This window comes from Dysidea avara, chromosome 7 (assembly GCF_963678975.1).
Source record: "Dysidea avara chromosome 7, odDysAvar1.4, whole genome shotgun sequence".
NCBI lineage: Eukaryota > Metazoa > Porifera > Demospongiae > Dictyoceratida > Dysideidae > Dysidea > Dysidea avara.
The window spans coordinates 28,485,324-28,509,220 of NC_089278.1; the positions used below are offsets into that span (position 1 = coordinate 28,485,324).

At 36.9% G+C, this 23,897-nt stretch overlaps 1 protein-coding gene and 1 long non-coding RNA gene across 4 annotated transcripts in view; one reads left to right on the top strand and one right to left on the bottom strand.

Annotated features, from left to right (window-relative positions):
* Positions 1-4,203: 4,203 nt before the first annotated feature.
* The window catches only part of LOC136260530 (uncharacterized), an 83,965-nt gene continuing 64,271 nt past the window's right edge, over positions 4,204-23,897 (bottom strand). The window contains exons 15-20 of the mRNA XM_066054298.1: positions 11,223-11,289; positions 5,953-8,063; positions 4,898-4,934; positions 4,781-4,837; positions 4,451-4,726; positions 4,204-4,365 (exon numbers count right to left, since the gene is read on the bottom strand). Coding sequence (XP_065910370.1) covers positions 4,340-4,365; positions 4,451-4,726; positions 4,781-4,837; positions 4,898-4,934; positions 5,953-8,063; positions 11,223-11,289 — 2,574 coding nt within the window. The 3' untranslated portion in view covers positions 4,204-4,339. The remainder of the gene's footprint in view (positions 4,366-4,450; positions 4,727-4,780; positions 4,838-4,897; positions 4,935-5,952; positions 8,064-11,222; positions 11,290-23,897) is intronic.
* Positions 17,082-21,468, top strand: LOC136262277 (uncharacterized). Of its 3 annotated transcripts, none has more exons than XR_010704159.1 (3): positions 17,082-17,294; positions 17,456-20,599; positions 20,658-21,468. It is a non-coding gene; the product is annotated as an uncharacterized lncRNA (long non-coding RNA). The 3 variants fall into 3 exon arrangements; XR_010704158.1 differs by having other exon boundaries at positions 17,456-19,831; positions 19,910-21,468; XR_010704157.1 differs by having other exon boundaries at positions 17,456-18,385; positions 18,440-21,468.

A 23,897-nucleotide genomic window follows, 5' to 3' on the forward strand; every position in this document is an offset into this window, starting at 1 on the left:
TACAACTGTAAAATTCCTTCCAGCACTTTACCCCAAAATTATGATTTCTTATTTAATTTGGAATAAGCTAAATACAGACGATTTCCGTTACGAAGGGAAGCTATCATGTGCTATCACCAAATCGACACTTTTTGCTGTCAGCAAAAATGAATGGGACACAAAGGAGGACACTGGTAAGTACATGAAGAATGGATTGTACGTACTGCGGTATGCCAAAAGGCATCTCTCGGGCCAAAGCAACGTCAACTGAATAGTGAAAAATTCAAGCCCATAGCCTTGGCCGTTATCAAGTTATGCTTGTTTGAAAGCATCAGTTAGTCAGTTACTCAGTCAGTAGAAAATAGTATTATTTTAAATAAATTATTTTAAATTCCGTAGCAACTTGTTGAAAGCTTTTTGGGCCAATCTGAAAGCTTGTTGGGCTTAGTTTTACCAAACCAATACTACCTCATCGTCGTCAGGGGATATTGAGGCTGTCTTTTGAGTGATATTATTTCGTGGGCCATGCCTACTCCTTTGTGGTCCCTACTATACAGTACTATCGTACTGTATGATAAGATGAGTGTAATACAGGATTTATATTAAGGCAAATATATTTGTATAATAAGCCACTGAAAATACCATTATATTCCACCTTTTTCACATTGTATATTTCTAACCACAGACTGATCAAACAATCACCAAAGATGAAAGTGATATATATTTATATGTAGGTGTGACCGAATTTGAAGAAACAAGGCTTCCACACACAGACGTGACGCATCAAAGTTTCTGAATTTAACTTCCATAGCATTGTAATATGGCCAGATCTGTAAAAAGGGGTCTTGTAGACTTTTTTTTGTACTTGGCAATCCATAACTTGACTTGTGAGTATGGTACTAGCCTGAAATTTGGTCACTTTACACTCCTAACATAGCACTCACTGCTTGAAGTATCTTAGTTTACTACAGTAGTATATCCCCAGTATATGGAACAGTTAATTGTTTGTTATTTTAGTAGTTTTTCAGTAAACCCGCATTCACTGATGTTTTACTGAGAGTTTAAAACTTAGTAAAATAATTATGTTCCATATATTTAAGTTTACTGACACTTTACTATCAGTATAACTACAGTAAGGCATCTTAACAAATTAGTAAACTAAGAACCTTCAAGCAGTGACTATTCCTGGATGTAATTTAAGACAATACATTAAACACATGATGAGTTACATGTGACTTATAATGACTTGTCAAACTTGAAAAATTTGGAAAGGCTATAAGATCCCTTTTCGCAGATCTGGCATGGTCACAAATAATTGAAATAATATAGACTATGTCAAAATTTGAAACTACTGGCATACTCTTCAGTGGCGGATCCAGGATGGGGCATTTGGGGCAAATGCCCCCCCCCCCTTCACGAAATTGCATACAAGATCGAGATACTCTAATAGAGCAGTCAATTACTCTAATAAAGTAGTCACAATGTTCATGAGGCAGTGTAGCTTACCTATGAAGCTATAAATAGGATTTTATTTTACGTAACAGACGTGATATAGTTGGTAAGGATAACTAGCTATTATTGTTGCGACCTTTTTTTTTTTTTTTTTTGGTCTTCAACTGGTTTTCAGTAAGTTTTTTTGGTCTTCAACTGTTTTTGAGAAAGGTGCCCCCCCTCTTTCCAAACTCTGGATCCGCCCCTGCTCTTACACCAAGTATTATACTTCAGCCATAAAAATGAATGTGTGTGGAAGCCTTAATTGTTTTATCAAATTCGGTCGCACATATAATTATAGGTGACTGCTCTAATCAGCCCCATTGAAGTGTTCATTTTATACTTTCAGCTGCAGATTTACTACTGCAATTGCTGCCTTGCTGTTCTATTAGAGTACCTTGACCTTTTATTCTGCTTGTGTTTGTGAAGTGTCAGTTACAGTAAATAGTAGCTACTGTAAAGTACTGTAGGTATTAATGCATGAGCTTCACGTGGCTGATCAAAACTGTTCTTGTCTATGTGACTAGACTCATATTACAAACTTAATGTAACTATAGTATCAGTATGCTTGATATGCTGCCATAATAGCAGCACCATTAAGGAAAAGGGAACAACCAACTATTCTTAAGCTTCATAACTTATATAGTTAGTACATAGTTATTGCAATTGCTTGGTGCTTAAAAGATATTCCTGGGATATCAGGTAATGATTAGCCCTTAATCTCCCAGCATCTATTTTCCCATACATTATTTGCATCTAAATTGCTCAGTTCAGTAATTTCTTTGCAAAATGTAGAAATAAGAATCTTGTTATACAAGGTGACGATATATTTGTTCCTATTCTTTCACGCACCAATGAATAACTTAATTCTTGTCATAAAATCATTAATATCTTTTCTGCTCCTAAGTTTTTCTGCTTGTAGCTGAATACTGTGGCTACCCAATGAAACACCAAAGATTTTCAATAAATCCAACCACACTTTAGTAAAATTATTGTTTACATTTAAATATAAATCCCGAGTGGATTATTCTATGATCACAGGGATGCTCTCAAATAGTCACTGATGACTAGCTTATAGTCCAGAAAATCTCATCACGATTGCTTAATATAATGCATGTAGGAGATATAAAGCAATAATTATGTGGTGCAGTGTAAAACAATTGTGCAATTAGGCCCGAGTCAAATATGCTCAAAATTCCTTCAGGAATTTCCCAAAATTTCCACGTATTATGCTCTTTCAGTGTTCCCATTATGCTTACATTATGCTCCTAGGCTAGCAGCATTTTAAACTATTATCTTGGAACATTTCAAGATAAGAATACAATTGATGTGTGTCTGAGCCTTCTGAAATAATTATACATTTAAATGGCTCAGATCTGGGATCTCATTGAGCATATCAATGGTCTCACCCACCCATACCCTACAATTCTCATGCACTTGTTCAAAAGGCCAAAATAATGTGAGAAAACGTGGCAAACTTCATTAGGATACTTCATGCATGTACAGCAGCACACATGCTTTGTATGCTATTTAACAACCAACTAGCTGTAACTGTACATAGGAAACTAGGCAGAGAAGGTCAGGCGCTACATAAAGATTTTTGTGTTAAATACATTTTTTGAGATTGTACAGTGGAAATAGTATTGAAGAAGGGCAACAGCATTGAATGGTAGCTGTGATACTTCTCTCTAACCTTCTTCAGGGAGGGATATTGCTGGTTTTATTTTTTAAGAGCTTTGCTAGTCTTGTCTAATCTTGTAACAGGGCGCATGCCACTACAGCATTCGTGGAGTACACAGTGTATGATGACTTCTTGGGTGTTTATTCATACTATTTTCTCGAGTGGGATTCCTCTATTCATCTTCCTCACTTGTAAGCAAAGATGTTACTGCATCCATGGCCTGGCATGAGATTTCTACGTTGCCTAACTACCCTTTTCAGGTTTACCAGGGTTTAATGTGCCATTGCTATTTACTCATCATACTTTATCAATCAAAAGATATTTCAGTACCCAGTAAGGTTCAATACGCTTTCAACACAAAACCATTGGGTTCATGTGCATGCTTCCGACCTCCTCTGGAAACTAGGCCTAACACCATGCACTATATATATGCTTGACGTCACCTTCTTCATATAATCCCAAATAGCATACTATATATGTGACCGGATTTGCGAAAAGATAACTTTTTCACACACAAAATTTGACTCATTTTTTGAACTTTGAAGCTTCATAACTTTTTTGCCATGGCATATAATTGCCTGAACTTTTCCACAAGTGTAGTTACAGTAACTGGCTGTATTTTGAAACTAAGAGCAAGTGAATCAGACTAAGGACTCAAGTGTTACATTATTTTGTTTGCTGGTATGTAAAATGTGTGGAAAAGGTACCTTTTCGCAAATCCGGTCACATATGGAAATTGTGTGTGAAGGGTAATGAGGTCTTCTTCACGAACCAAATCTGTCAGAATAGAAGATAATATTGCTTAGTATTAGTGTAGTCTATAAGAGCAGCAAGTTAAACCAGCTCTAGCTAAACACTTGTATACATGGAACAGTGGGTTTATATAATAAAGTTTTGTATATACTCATGTAGAAATAAAACAATGTACTTTCACATGCTGATAGAAACCCGGTTTCAGAAGAGACTTTTTAAGTTGAAAATTGTCAGCCTGATAGTATAGCAACTGCATGCTATTATTATAGCGTTATCTTAATTTGTTGCAAATTGCACTGTAGTATTAATTAAATCAAATTTAAAAAGCTTTATGCAGTTACATGTAAATATAATATTAATACTGTAAAAATCAATTAAGATGGAGAATACATCACACTATACCAGTTTTTAGTCTCATGTGAGCTGTGTGATACTTTAGTCTCTGATGTGTAGGCTATAAACTACAGGAAAACAAGCAAACTAAGATTAAATATTATGTGTTTATTTATGAACACGTAATACAACACCATTCATATATAAACTTACTTGTAAACAATTCCATCTCAATTTCTTCTGCTACAGTTTTAAGATTATCAACTTCTTTGATTTTGGATAGCAATGTACGCCATGACTTGGGTGTAGGTCCATGATCTGTCTCAAGCCAACTAGTAAATAAGTTTTGACAACTTTCTTTGAGATCTTCAGATTCCATTTTTATAGCCTTAATGGAGTGCATCCCATAACCCATGGATAAGGCAACGTCTTTCCATTCTGCTTTTATTCGGGGAATGACAATCTTTGTCAACTGCCAAACATCCGGTTCTAACAACGTATGCATAGTTATAATACTGTATATTCACTATAATCATTCCTTACTTTGTGATAATATTTCACTATGTTGTGATGACAGTATAGTTGGTTGACTGGATTGGTCTACAAAGAATAAAAAAGATGTTATAATAAGTGCAACTATATATCATTAGAATAAATAACCTTTCACTGCACCAATGTTTTGTCCAGCCACAACATCCTATAAGCACAAAGAAGTAACATGCAACTGGAATAATTATGGTAAATCTAAACACAGTGTTTATATAGAAATATGAATATTGAAAAACAAGATAACAAGTAGGATTAAGGATCAAAGAAAAAAGTAGTGAAACAAGGGAATAGATTTAAAAATGATGAAAAAAGGAAGGTTGCTTATACCTGCAGATATACGTACTCGTGGACATTAAATTCCTTAACTTCATTCAGTATACTACTTTTTCTTTAATCCCTAATCATTATTCCTTCTACATGTTTGTTTACCTTTTATAACATCAAACTTGTGCACACCACATTAAAAGAAAGAATGGTACCTGGCATACCATAAAAATATTTTGCATCAGAATGCATGCCCTGACAATTAATTATGTAATGGAAAGGGAGGTGGCCATTGCGCTCTATTTTCAGCTATGCTCTGCCCATTATAGTGTTACAAATGAACAGCAGTATGAGAAATATCTCTCTGCAATCAATCCAGTTGCTACAGAAATACGAGCAATAAGCATAATAGTCAACACAGTCACAGGGAAGCCACATCATGCATGATTGTGCTATCATGAATTGACACCATGCATTGTGAGTGAAAAGAACTGGAACACAAGGGAGGATAAAGGCATATTATATTGATTGTGGTTGGTGAAAAGGCACATCTCGGGATGAAGCAATGTCGAACTGTGAAGAAATCAAGCATGTAGCCTTATCCATTGTTGACTGGAGACATCAATTAGTTATACTTAGTCAGTCAGTCAGTATAAAATTCTGTTAAATAGTTAAATTTCATAGAACTTTCTTGGATTTGGTCTGATGACATTTTTGGGCTTGGCTGCGCCTAACCAATGCTGCTAAGCTATCATGAAGGGAAATTTGAGGCTGGTTTTAAGGTGATATTTTTGACCAGTTCTTTATGATTCCTCCTGAGATCGCTAATATATAGTACTATTGTACTGTATGACATATAGCACAAATATATATATATATACATACAATGGTATACAACTTACCAAAAACCAAACTTTATGAGTGTCCTCCAACTTAGTTGGTTGTTGGTAACCACATTTAGCATATTCAACAATGTTGAGTGGAAATGGTTCAATTTCAGATAGTAATGTTATGTGTTGATGATCATGTGACTGAGAACACGTACACAAAAATCCGTAACGAAAATCTTTATACTGCCAACCAAATTGTTTACAGACATCCTTTAAAGCAGCAGTTACAGCAACTTGAGCATCATAATAAACTGTAGAAATTTTATCATCCTTTACTCTTACATGTACTTCTAAATATGAATTCCTATCAATGAGTGACAACAAGTGAGTCATGTTATCATTCATAACAAGTGATATGAGATTAGAGTAACGGTAATATTGAGTGTCTGTATTTTTGCCATACAGTTCAAAGGTTGGCTGGTTATTTTGAAGTATCTGAATTACAAGGAAACTAAACAGCCCTCTAGGGATTGTATCGCCAGTGAATTTTATTAACAGAGGTTCTACTGTGAAATGACTGGTTGAGTCAGTGTAAAATATTGGTTTACCATATCGGTCTACTGGGAATATCTGATTTGTAACTTTCAATTCACATGTTGGAAGGATGCTTGGCATGAAAAAGCTGCCTTGATCATAAGGTACAATGATTTTCAAGAACTTGAGAAGATTTAAAAATGATTCTAATTTTATATTCTGAACATCCAAACTCAGAGCGTCAAGTAATTGTCTATGCAAAATGCCTTTGTTACGTAATTTATCAAGTAAGCTTTTGTCCAAAATTTTACTATCATCAAACTTGCATGTGACAATTTCAGTCAGATTACAAAACAGCCATTGAGGATCAGTTATAACAAACTTGTTCATACCATCAACTTCATCAAAATATAATAATGTACCTAGTTGATGATAGAACTTCAATACTTCTACAATTTCTTTTATCTCCATTTCTTGACCTTCAGGCATTAACTGATCACAAGTTTTCTTAACATCTTCTAATGATATACAAACTTTCTTATCGTCTTTGTGGAGACTACGCAATTGTAATTCCAATATGAACCATGTAATTGGGATTTCAAATTGTGCTTTCTTTTGAAGTATATTTTTAATAAATTCGTGACGGATGACATGCGCAATTGAATTTTCACTTTGAAAAGTACCAGCAGTAGTGTTATTGACTGGGAATAAAATTCTTCCTTTATGATCACTCCAGACGTGTAGATATTTGTTTTCAGTGTTAACATCTTGTACTATGTCACAAATTCTTTTATCAACAGTTTCAAGAACATGTTCAATTTGCTCTTCAATTTTATCACAACAAGTTCCTATAAAGCAAACAGCAGGGTTAGGGTGTTGGTCTCCTTGTACCATTATTTTTTGAGGAGAGTAACATTTTCTGCTAGTGGAATCTTTTACTGAGGACAGTAAACATTTTAATAGATGACAGTTAGTATAATTCATTTCACGTTTTATATAGCCTTCGGCACTATGTTGAGCTACCACTGTCTGGTCAAGACATCCGATTCCATTTGACAGGTTGAGGACAATGAAGGTAAAAGCTGCAGAAGCACTAATGGCAGGCAACATATTAAGAAATTCAGGTTGCCCTCCTGTGTCCAGTAATGTGAGTATATCCCATATTTCTGGCACAACTTGAGAAGCAAAGCGTGTATCAGATATATCAACATTTGAAGCCATATTTTTCTCTACAGAAACTAAGGGTATTTCTTTTATAGATGACGTGTTGTTTTGATCAAAGCTTTGCTGTTTTTGATAACTTCTACCAGGAGCAGGTTTGTGTAGTACTTTTGCAACTGTGTGCTTTGATTTCTTTTCAACACAGGATATTAAATTTTCCATTAGGGCCTGTATTTCTTCTTTTATGTCCAAGTCTTTCCACTCAGTTCCTCTCACATTGATTTTATTTGATATCAAAACTTGTTTACTGTCACCAACTCCTGTACTAATATAGCTGTCTTCAAGTGGTATGTTTCTGAGAAGACGTGAAAAACTGGTCTTGCCAGCCTTTGATGAGCCACAAAATACCACTTTTGCGTGGCGGATTTTTATTGTAAGACCATCTCTCTTAGCCTGACGGATAATTTCTTCCATGTAACGCTGGGTCTCTGTAAATGTAATATGTTCACAATAACAAGAGTACTTAACACTATATCTTGATGAACACAAGTTTGTATCATACAGTACCATGGAACTAGGACAGGGGTGGTGGAGTAGGCCAAAGAGAGAGGGGACCAACTTTGTCAATCAAATTAATCCAATGTAATTTGAAGCATACAACAGATTAAGGCTCAAACGAATACTGGTTTACTGTATTCAAATATTCGCTCAGCTATAATGAAATTAGTCAAATAATTGGTGTAAGGTTTCATTGCAATTCAGTAATTAAGGCAGCCACTACCAAGAAGCCTACAAATAACCACAAACAGCTTTGTGGCTTCGTATGAATAATTTTACTAAGAAAGAGATTCCATAATTCTCTTTCTAAAAGAATTATCACAGCGATACTGTGATAGAAAGTGATTGTAATAAAGTAGAAGTACCTGGAGTAAGCCACAAATCTGTACGAAGTCTTGCGCTTATGGTAATTCACTGTGGAATTAGTACATCTTCACCAATTAGTGGCTGCCTAATTTTTCTACGCATGCGTTCATAATGTTTTCCAATTCATACCTACTGTTCTATACTACATCAAGCATTGTGATGAGGTATGCTACATACACTTCCCAAACACACATGCAAATTATCTCCCTCCATTAACTTTGTTTAATGTGTTACAATAACTGTTACTGTAAACAAGGTTGACAGTGGCTAGTTTGATGCAACTTTGAAGACTTCCTGCAGGAATACTGAGGAATACACTATGTAGCACCAGCTATGATTGACATATTTGTAAGTATCGTGAACTATTCAGTATCGTGAATAGTGCCTTTAGTATCGATCGTGATACTAAAATGGCAGTATCGCTCAGCCCTAGTACAAAGTAGTCACAGCAGAAAGATTAATTTGTATAGCCAGTACTGGGACAATTACTTTTTAAAAGTAACTTGTTATATATTACATATTATTTAAAACTGAACTATTTAGTTACAGTTACATGTTACCTATATAATAAAGTAACTATAATAATATACCATGTTATATTACTTTGTGTACAGTAGGACCTCCATTATCTGAACACCTGTGTGCCAGCTGAATCACAAAAGTGTTCAGATAAATGAATTTGTTCAGATAAATGAAGCCCATTGATTTATTTACAGAACTCTGTTGAACTACTCTAATAGAACATACAACTGTGACAAAATACTCTAATAGAACATACACCTGTGACAAAATATTCTAACAGAACATACACCTATTGACAAAATACCCTAACAGAACAGTCACTACTACTGTTCGGATAATCGAGGGTCCGCATAATCCAAGTTCGTACAATTGAGGTCCTACTGTACTATATTATCTATGGTTGGACAATGTGCAAATCTTGGTCATATGTAAGAAGCCGGTGAATAAGTTTCATTCAGTAGGCTTCATTACTTCGTGGTGGCTAGACATTATTTAGCGGATTACTAATGAGATTAGTAACTTTGTTATTTGTAGTAATAATATTATGTAATATTAGACTTGCTACAGTAACTTCATTACTTAGGTAACGCATTACATTTGTAAGTAAAGTAGACTTGTTACAGTAACTTCATTACTTAGGTAACGCATTACATTTGTAAGTAAATAGACTTGCTACAGTAACTTCATTACTTAGGTAACGCGTTGTATTTGTAAGTAAAGTAACCTGAGTTATATTACCAGTTTTTATAGCGTATTTCATTATAATATTTTATTATTTATTATATTAATTATTACATAACATGTTACATAAGTAACGAGTTACCCCTAACACTATGTATAGTTGGTATAAAGAAAATATATTAACAGGTGCTTATCAAAATAGTTGTAACTTTTGAATACAGAGACAAATGGAGTTGAAATTTGCACCATTGTGTTTGCCATGAATAGGGAAATCAATTGCTGCATAAGTTTTCCCTTGTGTCACCCTTCTTCACTACATATTAAGGGAAAATCATTGAAGAAAGATTGATCATGTACTACCGCTTTGAAGTGATGTAAATAAATGCTCATAACTAATGTATCCTTAGTTGTATAGCAATGAAACACACATTTTCAAACTTCTCTTGAGCAGGGAAATCGTAAGATGATATCCAGGTTTTTGCTGTTAGACTCTTTTTCACTATGAACAAACACACTCAAACATTTATGGAATTTTTTATTACTACACAAGTTTTTCACCCATTACAGAGTCTTGTGTTAGTCGCACAAAAATTCTGAAATGGTACTACCCAGCAGGGACCAGTGCGGATACTCTTATACACTACACAATATTCTGTACTTGTACTATATAGGTACCTCTACAAGTAGTCTTGTACAGCAAATCCACTTTTTCCCTCTCATGGTGTCTCACACATGATATTTAAACCAATTAGAAATTATAAGCGCCTCTGAAAATTGTCTACAGCTGACTACATTTATAGGTCACTTGCCTGCTGTACAATTAGCATCTAGTCTATTATGACACCTTGCCCCAGTTATATCAATTGTCATTTGAAAACTGAAGTATCCACTAAGCTTGGAACAGTACAAATCAAAAACTGTTTGAAACGAACCTCTGCAAGAAAAGTAGCCACTATGAAAATATGGATGATTTCTGTTATGAAGGAAAGCCATCACGTGTTACCATCAAATCAACACCTTTCGCTGTCAGCAAAGATGAATGGGAAGCAAAGATGAATGGGACACAAAGGAGACACTGGTAAGTCCATGAAGAATGCATTGTATGTACTGTAGTATGCCAAAAGACATGTGAAGTGATGTCCAACAGTGAAAAAATCAAGCCCGTAGCCTTAACTGTTGTTGAGTCACACTTGTCTAAAGGCTTCAGTCAGTCAGTCAGTCAATAGAAAATTCCATTTAATATATATTTTTAAAATTCCATAGCAATTTGTTGAAAGTGTTTTGGACAAGGCTTGTTTGGGCTTAGTTTTACCTAACCAATACCGCCTCATCGTTTTCAGTGAAGAGTAAGGCTGGTTTTTGGGTGATGTTTTTCATAGGCCATGCCCAGACCTTTGTGATCCCTACTATACAGTACTATTGTAATGTATGATAAATAAACAACTGGTCAACATCTTACAGTGATAAAATATGCAGTAATACGTATATTAGAAATTAATTTCAATCCATACAGTACATACCGTCAGCTTTATTTTTTCTTGTTACCTCTTCTTTCTCCACCAATCTGTTAATCTTTTGTTGGTCATCCTGTATGGTAATACAACATGTCGATATACATAATATGCTACACATTATCCAACATCAGTTACATCAGATAGTTTCTATCATGTGCGAATTATCAATAACTATGTACTTCACATGTGGACACCTACATATTTTAATAGCAGTTACAGTACTTACAGCACATGTACCAACAGTAGTATATATGTATGTGATTGACTCAGTAACTAGTATGTACAATTTCTGAATTTATTTTATTGCCTTAGCATTTCCCACAGTGTCCAAGGAATGGGTTATCATAGTTTCAGTTTATTATGGTGAGTACGTAGCTTTGGAATTATAATGCTAGACAGTAAGAAGGGCAAAGAATTATACTTGTAAAAAACTATGTACATGTGCTTAATAACTTCCGTTCACATTGGTTTACAGAGTCGGAAAATTATATAAATTGGAAAATCAACAATGGTATAGTTTTTGTCCTGTATATAGTCACTTGTGCATAAAAGTATGAGGCATTAACATGCTATAGTATGTATAAGTTGAGCTGAATCCTGAAAAGCAGCTAAAAATTGAAAGTGGATTTTTTTCTCAACAGAGTTAACATTTATAGATGATCAGTGGTGACAGCAAAGTTGTCAACAACAGACACGTACAGTTTGGCTCCATCAAAAGTTCGAGAAAGGCCTGTAATGGACACTGTATTTATATGGCTTCCCATAGGAAATGTAATGCGAATATTTTGATTGCCCGTAAATATTATGTCAGACATTTGTACAAAGTGATTTTGAAATATTTTTAGTGGGTCAAGCAGTACTACAAATGAGCCAAATTTCAAGATCATGTGTGATTGCATTCATGAGTTATTAAATATTTTTGAGGATTCAGCTCAATGCGTACATACTATAACTTGAGCAAACATGGCACAATATGACAAACCACCCTCCAAGCTCCATAACATCACGGCATGTGACAACAATGTATTACAACAGCACATCACTGTATAAAACCAGACACACACATCTAGATATACATGTACACACAACACTGTGAGGAAGGTAGGGAAGCTGAGGTAGGGCAGCTGAGGTAGGGCACAACCATCTGGATTGGTAATGCGTGCTATTACTTTTAGGCCATTTCCCTGATATAGTACATTCAGCATTGCTTATGCCCAACACTACCAACACCTGACGCTACAACACAGTATGGGTTGGACTGTAACCTCTTGCAAGCCATGGACACCATGCATGAGTAACTTTACAAACATTTAGTTGTCAACATATCATACAAACATTTAGTTGCAACAAACATTAAAAATGTTTAGCCATTACAATTTACAACATTTAGCCATAACAACAATGCCGTCACAGAAACACTCTAATGTTCAGTCGTAACAAACATTGCTGACCTTCACTTGCAATGGAATTCCAAACACTTAGCCACAACAAATCAGAATATTGAAAACAAATAATACACACCTTTCACAGTAAACAGATTTTAGAACTAATAGTTCAGCTTTTAGTGCCTACCACAGTTGTCAGTAACACAGGTGAAAAAGGTCAACAGGCTAACAGGGTGGGTAGGTAGGTAATTGCTCTTTATTCTGATTTTCAACAACATAGTGAATACTTCAAGGTCAGCAGCTCTGACTAGCACCAAACAACAGATATATGAACACTGAAAGTGAACAAAGTCTAACCTATTACTATATGTGACCGGATTTAGCAAAACCAACCATATGGGCGCAAAATCCAAAGTGAAATAGCACCAGCATGAAGTTGCTGCACTATCAGGCTAAAAATTTCCCTATCAAATTCGCTTTCAAATTGTGGGTCTGATTTTGGTGGACTGTTCTCTGGCGGTCTGTATAACCACACCAGACATCTGTACAGGTCTGTGAACAACAGGGAAGTGTTTTGGGGGGGTTCATACACTCTGGACAGATGAGCAGGGAGCTGAATGTGTGATGTATGTCTGTTTTGTGATATTTCAGTCTATTTCCTGTCTCTGATGGGCTGTTTTGTGGTGTGGTGCCTTCAGTTACCTCCATTTTGTAGTCTATCCCTTGCCCGCCCTGCCACCCCCACCCTCCACCCTTTTTTGAGGATTCCTGATACAGCAACACTGGTGAAAAAACCTATCTAAATGGTGGGAAACTCTACAAGGATCACCTTGGTCACTAGGGATAGTTCTTTTACTCATTCAAAGTGGACAGGGTATCTCTGGGTTGGATGGACGAGACAAAGTATGGGACCATTCAAATCAAAATTTAACAGTGAGTAAGATGGTTTTGTCGTTTTTAGATAGCTTAAACAGTTTTTGTGTTATAGAATTTACTTTTACAAGGCATGCATGCAATCCAGTTTACTGGATTATGGATTTTCTGTGCTTGCATTTTATAAAACAGCTGCGGATTTAAGGGTTAAAGTTCCTATGATACTCATATACAGTTCTACACTAGACGGTTATCAATATTGTACATATACATCATGAAGTATAAAACCTATACCAAAACAGTCAACTGTGAAAAGTGCGCTGTCTTTAAAAAAAGGGTGAAAGTGGGTGAAAACATTGTGAAATTAAATGTGGTGGCCAAGAAATACCTGGAATGATGCTAATGCTAAACATTTATAATGATGATAGTAATTTTTTTCACAGCATAGCTGTTTTGGTACAGATATCACTTAAGCCACAAAGCTGGCCATGGTATAGGCCAGCTTTGGTGCTATATTTACTTGTCTTTTCTTTACTATACAGCTACGTATGTACTAGTGTATTTAAAATTATCAATTAGAAATGAAGTAGATGTAGGTGATAAAAAACAATGAAACAAGAGATATGACTAATGATATTACAACATAGCCATGGGGGGAAAATCCATACATTGGCATTTCACAACAATTGTTCTATTCATTACCAAAGTAGGGATTTTCACATAGGGTCAGGCCAGGTGGGAGTTAAACCGGCTTCCAGAATCCAGTTAGCTTTTCAGAATCAAAAAATAAAAAATTCTAGAACTGCCCCTGCATTGGGGCTATGTTGTAATACTATCATTTACATTACCTTGTTTCACTGGTTTTTATTGCTTGGATCCCTATTGGTGTTTCCAGTTTGTTTAGTTTTTTGTTATCATCCAGTATTGTGTATTGGAAGTTTGCACCTTCTCACAATAAAAAAACATAACTTGTAACCACAAGCTATACGTTGTGGTACTATGGCAGTATTGGTTAGGTACAACCACAGTGTGTATTTTACAGGAACCAAGAAAATGCAGTTTTCACGCATTTGTAGTTCAATACTGCCTGAATGGAAATTAACCACATTTGCTGCAGAAACTCCCTCGGGGTAGGGAGCCTTCTATATATGTATTGGTTAAATATAACCAATCCCAAAAGTGCCTTTAGTATAACCTGAAACACTTCTAATCAATCTTTAAAGAAACTATTCAGCAGAATTTTCTACTGACTGACTGCCTGACGCCATCATAAAATCATAACTTGATAAGGGCTAAGACTACTAGCTTAGTACTGTATTTCATTCTTCAACATTGCTTCAGTCTGACTGATGCTTTTTGGCATACTGTAGTATGTACAATGCATGTTCATGAACTTACCTATGCCCTCCTGTGTCTCATTATCTTTGCTGACAATGCAAGGTGTCAATTTGTAGTAGTGTTGTGTGATGGCTTACAGTACGGAAGTACTGTAAGTAGGAATCCCTCGAAATGACACGCGCCGCCAACAATACCACCTTTTAAAAACCAGCTTAGAAACTTCTTACGTGACGAAAATCATCTTTACGGAATAATATCAGTCCATCTAACATCAAATATAGCGTTAAAAACAAGAAAATGCATACTGGTGGTTGGATATAGAATTTTAAAAAACCCATAAAAACTCAAAATTTCTTCTCACTCACTCACTCACTCACTCACTCACTCACTCACTCACTCACTCACTCACTCACTCACTCACTCACTCACTCACTCACTCACTCACTCACTCACTCACTCACTCACTCACTCACTCACTCACTCACTCACTCACTCACTCACTCACTCACTCACTCACCACAGTCGCAAGCCTAGAGCTCAAACGAAGCAGCGCATGGTCACCATTTTATGCCACAACAACAAACTCACTGGTGGGATGTGCCTTTGGGGTTCCAATGAGTGTATGCCCTGTACGCCTTGTCTTTTCTTTTATCTTCAACCAGGCTTCTTTTTCATCCAATGAAACCATATCAAGTCATTAATTTTCCATATCAACACTTTCTTTAAGCAGCATAATAGACGCCACAAAATTTATTTAAGGCACTTAGACTAAGCTACTCTACAGAGGTACCTGTCCCACAATAGGTCACAAGATCACGCCCATTCTTTATTCTATGTATTATCGATCTATCGATTGAGACCATGATGACCACGCCCCTTTTATGCTAGCTGTATTTATGACCACACACCTTTAAGTTGGTAGGTTGATTTGAGATACTCTAGTCTAATAATCAATTGAAACCATGATGACCCCACCCCTTTTTGGGCAGGCACACATCTTTGCAGGCCGACTCGAGATACTCTAATACAGCAGTTGCCCTAATAGAATAGTCATAGGTTTATAGCTAGCTGTGTGTTTTAACAAAAAAACTAAACGAACTAGTATATTAAAATATCATAAATTTAAAAATTAAGTAGGGATCCAAGCAATAAAAGTATTGAAAAAAGAGATTATCAATGGTAGCTATTACAGCATAGCTCAGTGGGAAATCCCTACTTTGGCATGGTTTAACAATTATTTTGTGTTCAATGCCAAAGTAGTTAGGGATTATGCTGTAATAGCTACCATTGTTCATCGCTTAAGGGACATACAATTCTGAGGGTCTATGAGGCACTTTTATCGCTTGGATCCCTACTTCATTTTTTAAATTTATAATTTTTAATATACTAGTGTTTATAATCAGAATCACATGAGTTTTCCATTGTTACTGGATTGGTTGGAATTAGGGCTGGGACAAAGCTTTGAATGTTTCGTGGGTTCGAAGGTTATGTAAACTTCAAATTATAAAAGTATCCTTCGAAGCTTCGTAATGCACTCAAAGCCTATGAAAGAATTACAAATAAATGCCATTATCTTTATTGCAACTACATATTTATCTTGTGTGATCGATGTTTGTCTCTTTGCAATTGATCTTCATGTGTCACGCTTACTTTTAAGCTATCGAAGTTTAGCTTGCTACTGTAGTTGTAGCCTTGTACAGCTTATAAAGTGATAAGTAGTGCATGGAAAATATCCTTTTAGCCCTTAGTGTGTGTTTACCTATGCATGATCGCAATATAGCAGAAACACCCATTTCACAATCAATCAATTGCATAATTCGGTACTGCTGCTATGCACTTTCCAAATGTGGGGATTAGAAAGATAAAACTTCAGAAGGATGTGTATAAATGCAAGAAAACCTGTAACTTGTATAGTTAACACTGAAGTTTCGAATGTTCGAACATTTTATTAGTGAATATTCAAAGACAAATTTCAATATTTGTCTCAGCCCTAGTTGAAATATCCTATGCCAATAAAGTTTCCACAACAAAACATGGGTTAATTCAGACACTGTCAAGCTACAGATATGTAACAAAACTGATCTAACTTTAGCAGCAGCACCTGACTTTACTGAGTTTATTGTTATTGTACATGTAAATATTAATTAATATAGTCACCTGATGATGTAACATAGTCATGTGATGTAATGTAGTCACCTGATGTTCTAGTATAAAAGGTGTATGCTGTTTTAAATCATTAGAATCTTAAATCATTAAGTCTTGAAGTAATTCTGTCGTGATAAGCTCTGCAGGCAACTTTTGGGGCTTACCAGGCAGGCGAAAACCCTTACAGCAGAGGTCCTACCAAGATAGGAGTGAATTGACAAGACTCCACTTACTTTGGTGGGGGCAGGCGAAAACCCTTACAGTGGAGGTCCTACCAAGATAGGAGTGAATGGACAAGACTTCACTTACTTTGCTGGAGCGGACTCCCTTACAGACAGTGAGTAATAAGGCTTTAGATTAGTCCATAAATTGGCCATAGTGGACATTTGTCAATTAAGTTTAGGACAGAAATGGAACTTTCATGTTGTAGAGAAGCTTATCCTCTGAGTTCTAGGCATATTAGCATTGAACTATGGCATTTATTGGCTCAATCTTTAGATTTACCTGTCACTGGAACCAGCCCTGACCTTCAAGTCATGGTGGAAGGGAAATTAAGGGAACTGGAGAGGGATCCTGCAAATGTGCAACTAGTAATCAAAGAAATTTCAAGTGGACTACAGAGGTTAGAAGCTACATGATGAAGGTGGAGCATTCCTTGGAAGTTTCAGTGCCAGATGAACGCCCAACTTTAGCTCCTGCTAGTTCTAGTCCCTCATTGGCAAGCTCAAGAGAGAGAGTGTGTTGGATGAACCTACTGACACAGGATTACATGAAACCTTGGAGAATGCCGAGATTTGCTCACTTAAGACAGTTATCAGAGAAACAGAGGTTAGCTTTAATGGAGTGTAAGTGTTTGCTTTCAGACACTGAGGAGAGCTGGCCCTTAAGAATTAGCAGTTGACCAAGATAGTTTCTGAGACTGAGGTGAGAGGGACAAAGTTGGCTCTTGAGAACCAGCAGCCTACAGAATTTCTTGCTGGAACTGAGGAAAAATGACCAAGTTAGTTTTGGAATGTGAACAGTTACGAAAATATTCTTCAGGTTCCGAAGAGGAACGTCCTAAACATGAACTTCTACAGGCTAAGGTTAGAATTAAGGAGTTGTGGAAAGACATGTGTGATCAGATCCGTGAGCTTGACTATGCTTTGTGGGAGAGGGACAATGAACCAGAGTCTCTAAAGAAACAGACAGGAATGAAGAGTGCTGTGACTACGTTGCTTGCAACTGAGCAGACAGACTCTTACTCTCCTCTACTATTGATCTCCACAGAAACACCTTTTTGCCCAATCAAACTGTTCCAGTTCTTTCTCAACATGTATCCACTGCTGTTGACAAGCCTGCCAGCAATGGAGTCACAACATCATCAAAGCTACTTACTATAGGCAGTCTCATATGCCGCCAACAATGGAGTCAGGACCACCTGTACAGGTACCCCCCTTAAGTTGTTTTACCTTCTGTGTTATTTCATACAGGGCTACCTAGAATTGTCTCTAGTAATCCTGTAAGGACTGTGTCTACAATGATGCCCCATGTTTGGAATGTGCCATGCCCTGGGTTGTACATGAGTACTGCTGTTTCTAGCAGCCTGTCAGTAACACAAGCAGCCCACCCAGTCTCACTGAGTGACACTTTAGTGCAGCGTCAAGGTAAAGCGCATCCAATAGATAATTTCACTGGGGAAAATGCTCAAACCCATTTTGATGATTGGCTATCAACATTGGAAAGAATAACTGGACTGATAGTGAAGCGCTTATGCAGTTGGCTGGATATTTGAGTGGTAGAGCTTTACTTGAGTGGAATCTGGTGAGTCAAACCGAACGTGATACTTACAAGTCAGCTATTTCTGGATTGACAGAAATTAGAGATGTGTTACTGTATGGTAGACTACAGGATGGCCTGCAAACTGATCTCGTTAGTAAAGCTCCAGTCATCTCCGGAGCCCAAAGCTATAAAGAGCTTTGCATAGCTGCAAAAAATGAAGAGAGAGATGGCTTGCAGAATTGAAGCAAAAAAAAACAGTATACTAAAGAGTTTTCTACCCAGTTTTCATACCCACAGACTAAGAAAAATAGTAAACGGCAGGATTCAGGAACAAAAAGGGATGACAAGAAAAAAAACTCCATTTCAAAGGCAGGTTAGATGTTACGTATGTGATAGTCCTGATCACCTTGCTCATGATCGGAAAGCTAACAAGAGTGAGTCGCGGAAGGAAAAACTGGCTAGTCAGAACTGAAGACAAGCCCATAGAGATATCTACGAACAATTTTTTAAAGATAGTTGATTCCTTGTTCCCACCCATTGAGGCCTCAGTGTCCACAGTCCAAGACAAGAAAGTTATGCAGACTACTACTGGTACTCCTAAGAGCATTGAGGTACAGATTGAGGGACTACCAATCAGAGGAATTATAGATACTGGCTCCGACATCACGATACTTAGTGGAACTGCATTCCAAGAAATTGTTACAGCTTGTGGAATTAAAAGGGAGCAGTTTAAACCACCTGATACAACCACTTGTAGTTATGGGCACCAACCATTGAAGTTGGATGGACAACTGGACTTACAGGTCAAATTTGGTGAGAAGTGAATGTGTGAAAGAGTGTATATGTTAGATGCAACTGATGCATTACTACTGTCTGAAAATGTGTGTTGTAAGCTAAATATTGCTACTTACCATCCTGATGTCCAATCAGTTCTTCCAGCTACAGATCAGAATAAGGTGAAGAAGAAAAACAACAAGAAAGCCAGGATCAGTCTTATCCAGACTGTTCGCTTACCTGCTGATAGTTCGGCCTTGGTTCAGGTGGAAGTTAAGGAGTCAACTAATACTACTTACCATATGTTAGAACTTGACCAGTCCCGTCATGACACCTATGGTAAACGATCGTCTAATAAGGAATGATGGAAGTAATAGTGTACCAATTATTGTGTTTAACACTAGCTTGTGTACTCAGGTGCTAAAGGAAGGTATGTATTTGGGGAAGGCTGCTAAAGTTGATTTAATTCATGCCAAGGCAGATGAGATTGGTAGTCATCATTCTGAGGGGAAGGATTGTGATGAATGTTCGAACTTTCTCAAATGAGCACATTCACTGGAGGAAGCAAGAAATAAAGAAACAGGTGAAATGTTCTTCTAATTCTCCGAGGTATTGTCTTTGGCAGAAGTGGACAAACTACTTGCCACCCTAAAGGAGTATCATCACATATTTTCAATTGCTGAAGGAGAAAGAGGAGAGACCAGTTTGGTAGACTCAACATAACCTAATGGTGCGACTTCTATCAAGCAAGCGACACAATGAGTTCCATTCGCAGCTCGAGAGGAGATTGCTGTATAGCTGAGCAAGATGTAAGAGGAAGTCATACAGGCATCAAAGAGTCCATGGGCAAGCCTAGTAGTGTTAGTAAAGAAGCGTGGTGGCTCATTAAGATTTTGCATCGATTTTAATGCAGGATGTTTGTAGGCTACTAGGAATTAAAAAGTTGAACACAATTGCATAGTGTGATGGCATGGTTGAGAGGCTAAATAGAACATTAAAGCAATGCTGCAGAAACTCATAAACAGGCAGCTAAGTATGAATCTCAATGGGACACTTACCTTCCAGGGGCTTTATGGGCCTATCGTAAGACACCCCATAGTTCCACAGGTGAGAAGCCTTCTTATTTATTGTTCGGCTTTGACTGCCATTCTCCCAACTGAATTAGCACTAGTGCCAACCACTTCACATCAGCTGGTTGATATCAGTGATTATCGAGAACAATTAGTTGAAATGCTTTCTTCGGCAAGGACTATGGCAGCAAAGGAAAATTGGGAAGGTCAGCATAAATACAAACATCAATATGACAAGGTAGCTACCAACCCAAGGTACAAAGTTAGGGACTGAATGTTTTTGCATAATTTGCCAGTCTAACTGTCTCGGCCGTGGTGTGTCCCTTTTCAAGTTATTTCAAGGAACGACCCAGATGTAACCCAGATGTAACCATTGTTAAAGTGTATTTCTCAGATCATGCACCATTACAGGTTCACCAAATGAGAGTCGAGAACTGTCCATTGTCATTTCCTTGTGCATACTATTGGTATGGAAGTAAAAGATCTAAACCTGGACAACCACCCAAGTGGGTAGAGAAATTTATGAGTCAACCACAATAAGAGGTAACTGGTGAACCAGCTGAAACAGTACCTTCAAAGAAGAAATGTAGGAAGCGCATGTTAGCACCAAGAGCCACAACCAGACCATCATTGGTTCCTCAAGATGACTCAAGAACGTCTCCATGCAACTTACGGAGCTGGAAATCAAATGACAACCAAAGCTCAGGGTCGAGTTTAATCATTGGAGGGAATATGTAACAAAGCTTATCTAACGTTAGCAGCAGCACCTGACTTTACTGAGTTTATTGTTATTGTACATGTAAACATCAATTAATGTAGTCACCTGATGATGTAACATAGTCTGATGTTGTAATGTAGTCACCTGATGTTCTAGTATAAAGTTTATGCTGTTTTAAATCATTGATTGGAATCTTAAATCATTGAGTCTCGAAGCAGTTCTGTCGTAATAAGCTCTGCAGGCGAGTTTTGGGGCTTACCGGGCAGGCGATAACCAAACAGTGTTTTTCGATTCCTCTAAAATACACGCTTGTTTGTCACATGCCCAGACTGGCTATATTTGGCCACACAACACACTATTGTAGTATGTCTTGATAATTATAATGTAATTGTGTATGTGTTTTAAGTTGCTTAAGGGTAACTATTATCAAAGAAATGGACAATTGCTAAATAGTTTGCTATAGAATAACAAAGGTTAACTATAACTTGTTAGGCCTCTTGAATTTGAAAGTGCTTATAAATATGTTATTGAGTGATATTCTAAAAAATTCTAGTTTGTTAGGGTTGGGTCATATACCAGTATGATTGCAAAGCTGCTTCTTGTTGCAGTTACATATTTACACATGTCAACAGTGCCCTTGTCAATTAGTATTACGGCCTCCTTATACCAGCAAACAAGCCTATCTCATGCACTGCAACATGCAAAAAAATGCACTAATTTATCTTATAGAACTTTGTGTGGGCAAGATCAAACAAAAAGTGCACTTTAAATAAAGTACACATTAGGGCAAACAGTGCTTTATTGCCCACAAAGAGTGGGCAAGAGTGGGCAATAAAACACAGTTTCCCACGTGCTTTAGTGCAGGTTAATAGCTTGCAATACTCATGCTAGTACGACTAATCACCCAAACCGGTGAAGGCTGATAGCCTCGCCGGGCTGAGTAATCAATCACCCCAGCCAATGCGAGTTCTACCACTGGATTGCTTATATAGACATACCTAAATGCTTCGATGATGGGTGGGAGAAGGTAAAATTGTTGTTATGTTTGTTAATGTAAACGGACAAGTCCTGGAGATATCACGGAAATACTTCATGATAGAATCAATTGTGGGTTTTGACTACAACCTGCCAAAATATGTGATGAACATTTACTATGCCAAAATATGGTGAACTATGCGTGAGTTACTTTGTTAAACTAGTTTGTGTGCATTCAGGCTGCTAATAGTCTGTGCAACATGTGTTAATTATGAGTCCTAGTGTATGGTGAAGCTACACAACTAGAAAGTTCCATAAATTATTTAAAGCATTGCCTCACTCATGCTATATGAAAAATAAAGCACTTGGCGCTTGGCCTCAATGCTAATAAAACACTCAGCTTCACCTCATGCTTTATTATAATCTTAGCTATGTGCCTTATACTTTATTTTTCATATAGCACTCACGGCAATGCGTTAACATATACATAAAGTATGATAGTACTGTATAGTAGGAATCACAAAGGTCATGGCCCATGAAAAGCATCACACAAAAAACCACCTCACTTTTCCGTGATAACTCTTCCCTGATAACAATGAGGCAGTATTGGTTAGGTAAAACTAAGCCCAATTAACAAGCCTCCAGATCAACCTGAAATGCTTTCAAAAGGTTGCTATGGAATTTTAAAAAAACTACAAAATTACTAAACAGAATTTTCTAGTCACTGATAGAGCTGTACCGATATGGGTTTTTGGCATGTACTAATATCCGATATGGATACCACAAAAAAGCTGATAACCGATAGTCGATCCAACATTTGCATTACAAACAAAAGTCATAGATAATCTATGCAAAAGTGTACATTTACCTGCTCTACAACAACATGCGGATATATTCATTGCTCACCCTATGCCTGTGGTGATAGTGGCTTGGGTTTCTATTAGGGCTGAGCGATACTACCGTTTTAGCGATATATCGCGATATTTTGAAAGTATCGATATTGCGATATTTTGTTATTAACTATCGTGATACCATGCCTGTACATTACTGTCATTAAAATCCATTTGTTATGCTGTACTAGGCTCAAGAATCTTTATAAGTCATAACCTGGTTACCCCTGCAGAGAGGTGTGAACACTATAACATAACTTCAAAGTATGTGTTACAATAACTGTTACTGTAAACAAGGTTGACAGTGGCTAGTTTGATGCTACTTTTGAAGAGTTCTTGCAGGAATACTGAGCAATACACTATGTGGCACCAGTTATGATTGACATATTAGTAAGTATCATGAACTATTCAGTATCGTGAATAGTGGCTTTAGTATCGATCATGATACTAAAATGGCAGTATCGCTCAGCCCTAGTTTCTATTGTGCAATCCAGACAATTAAGCACCCACAAACATTTTTATGCATACTCCCATGAAGCGTTTAACAAATATTTCTGCATTAGTCCACATTTTATTGGCTTATGCAAAGGCTGGCACAGTAGGTTTCCTTGGTTATCCTGTGACTGTTCTTATATACGTATTACAAAGTTACTATATAACTGCTTCATTTGAGACTGACAATCTTTCCAGCAACAAACACTAGAATCATGTGTATTTGTATGGCTTCACATAGCTTAGCATTTGCTGTACAG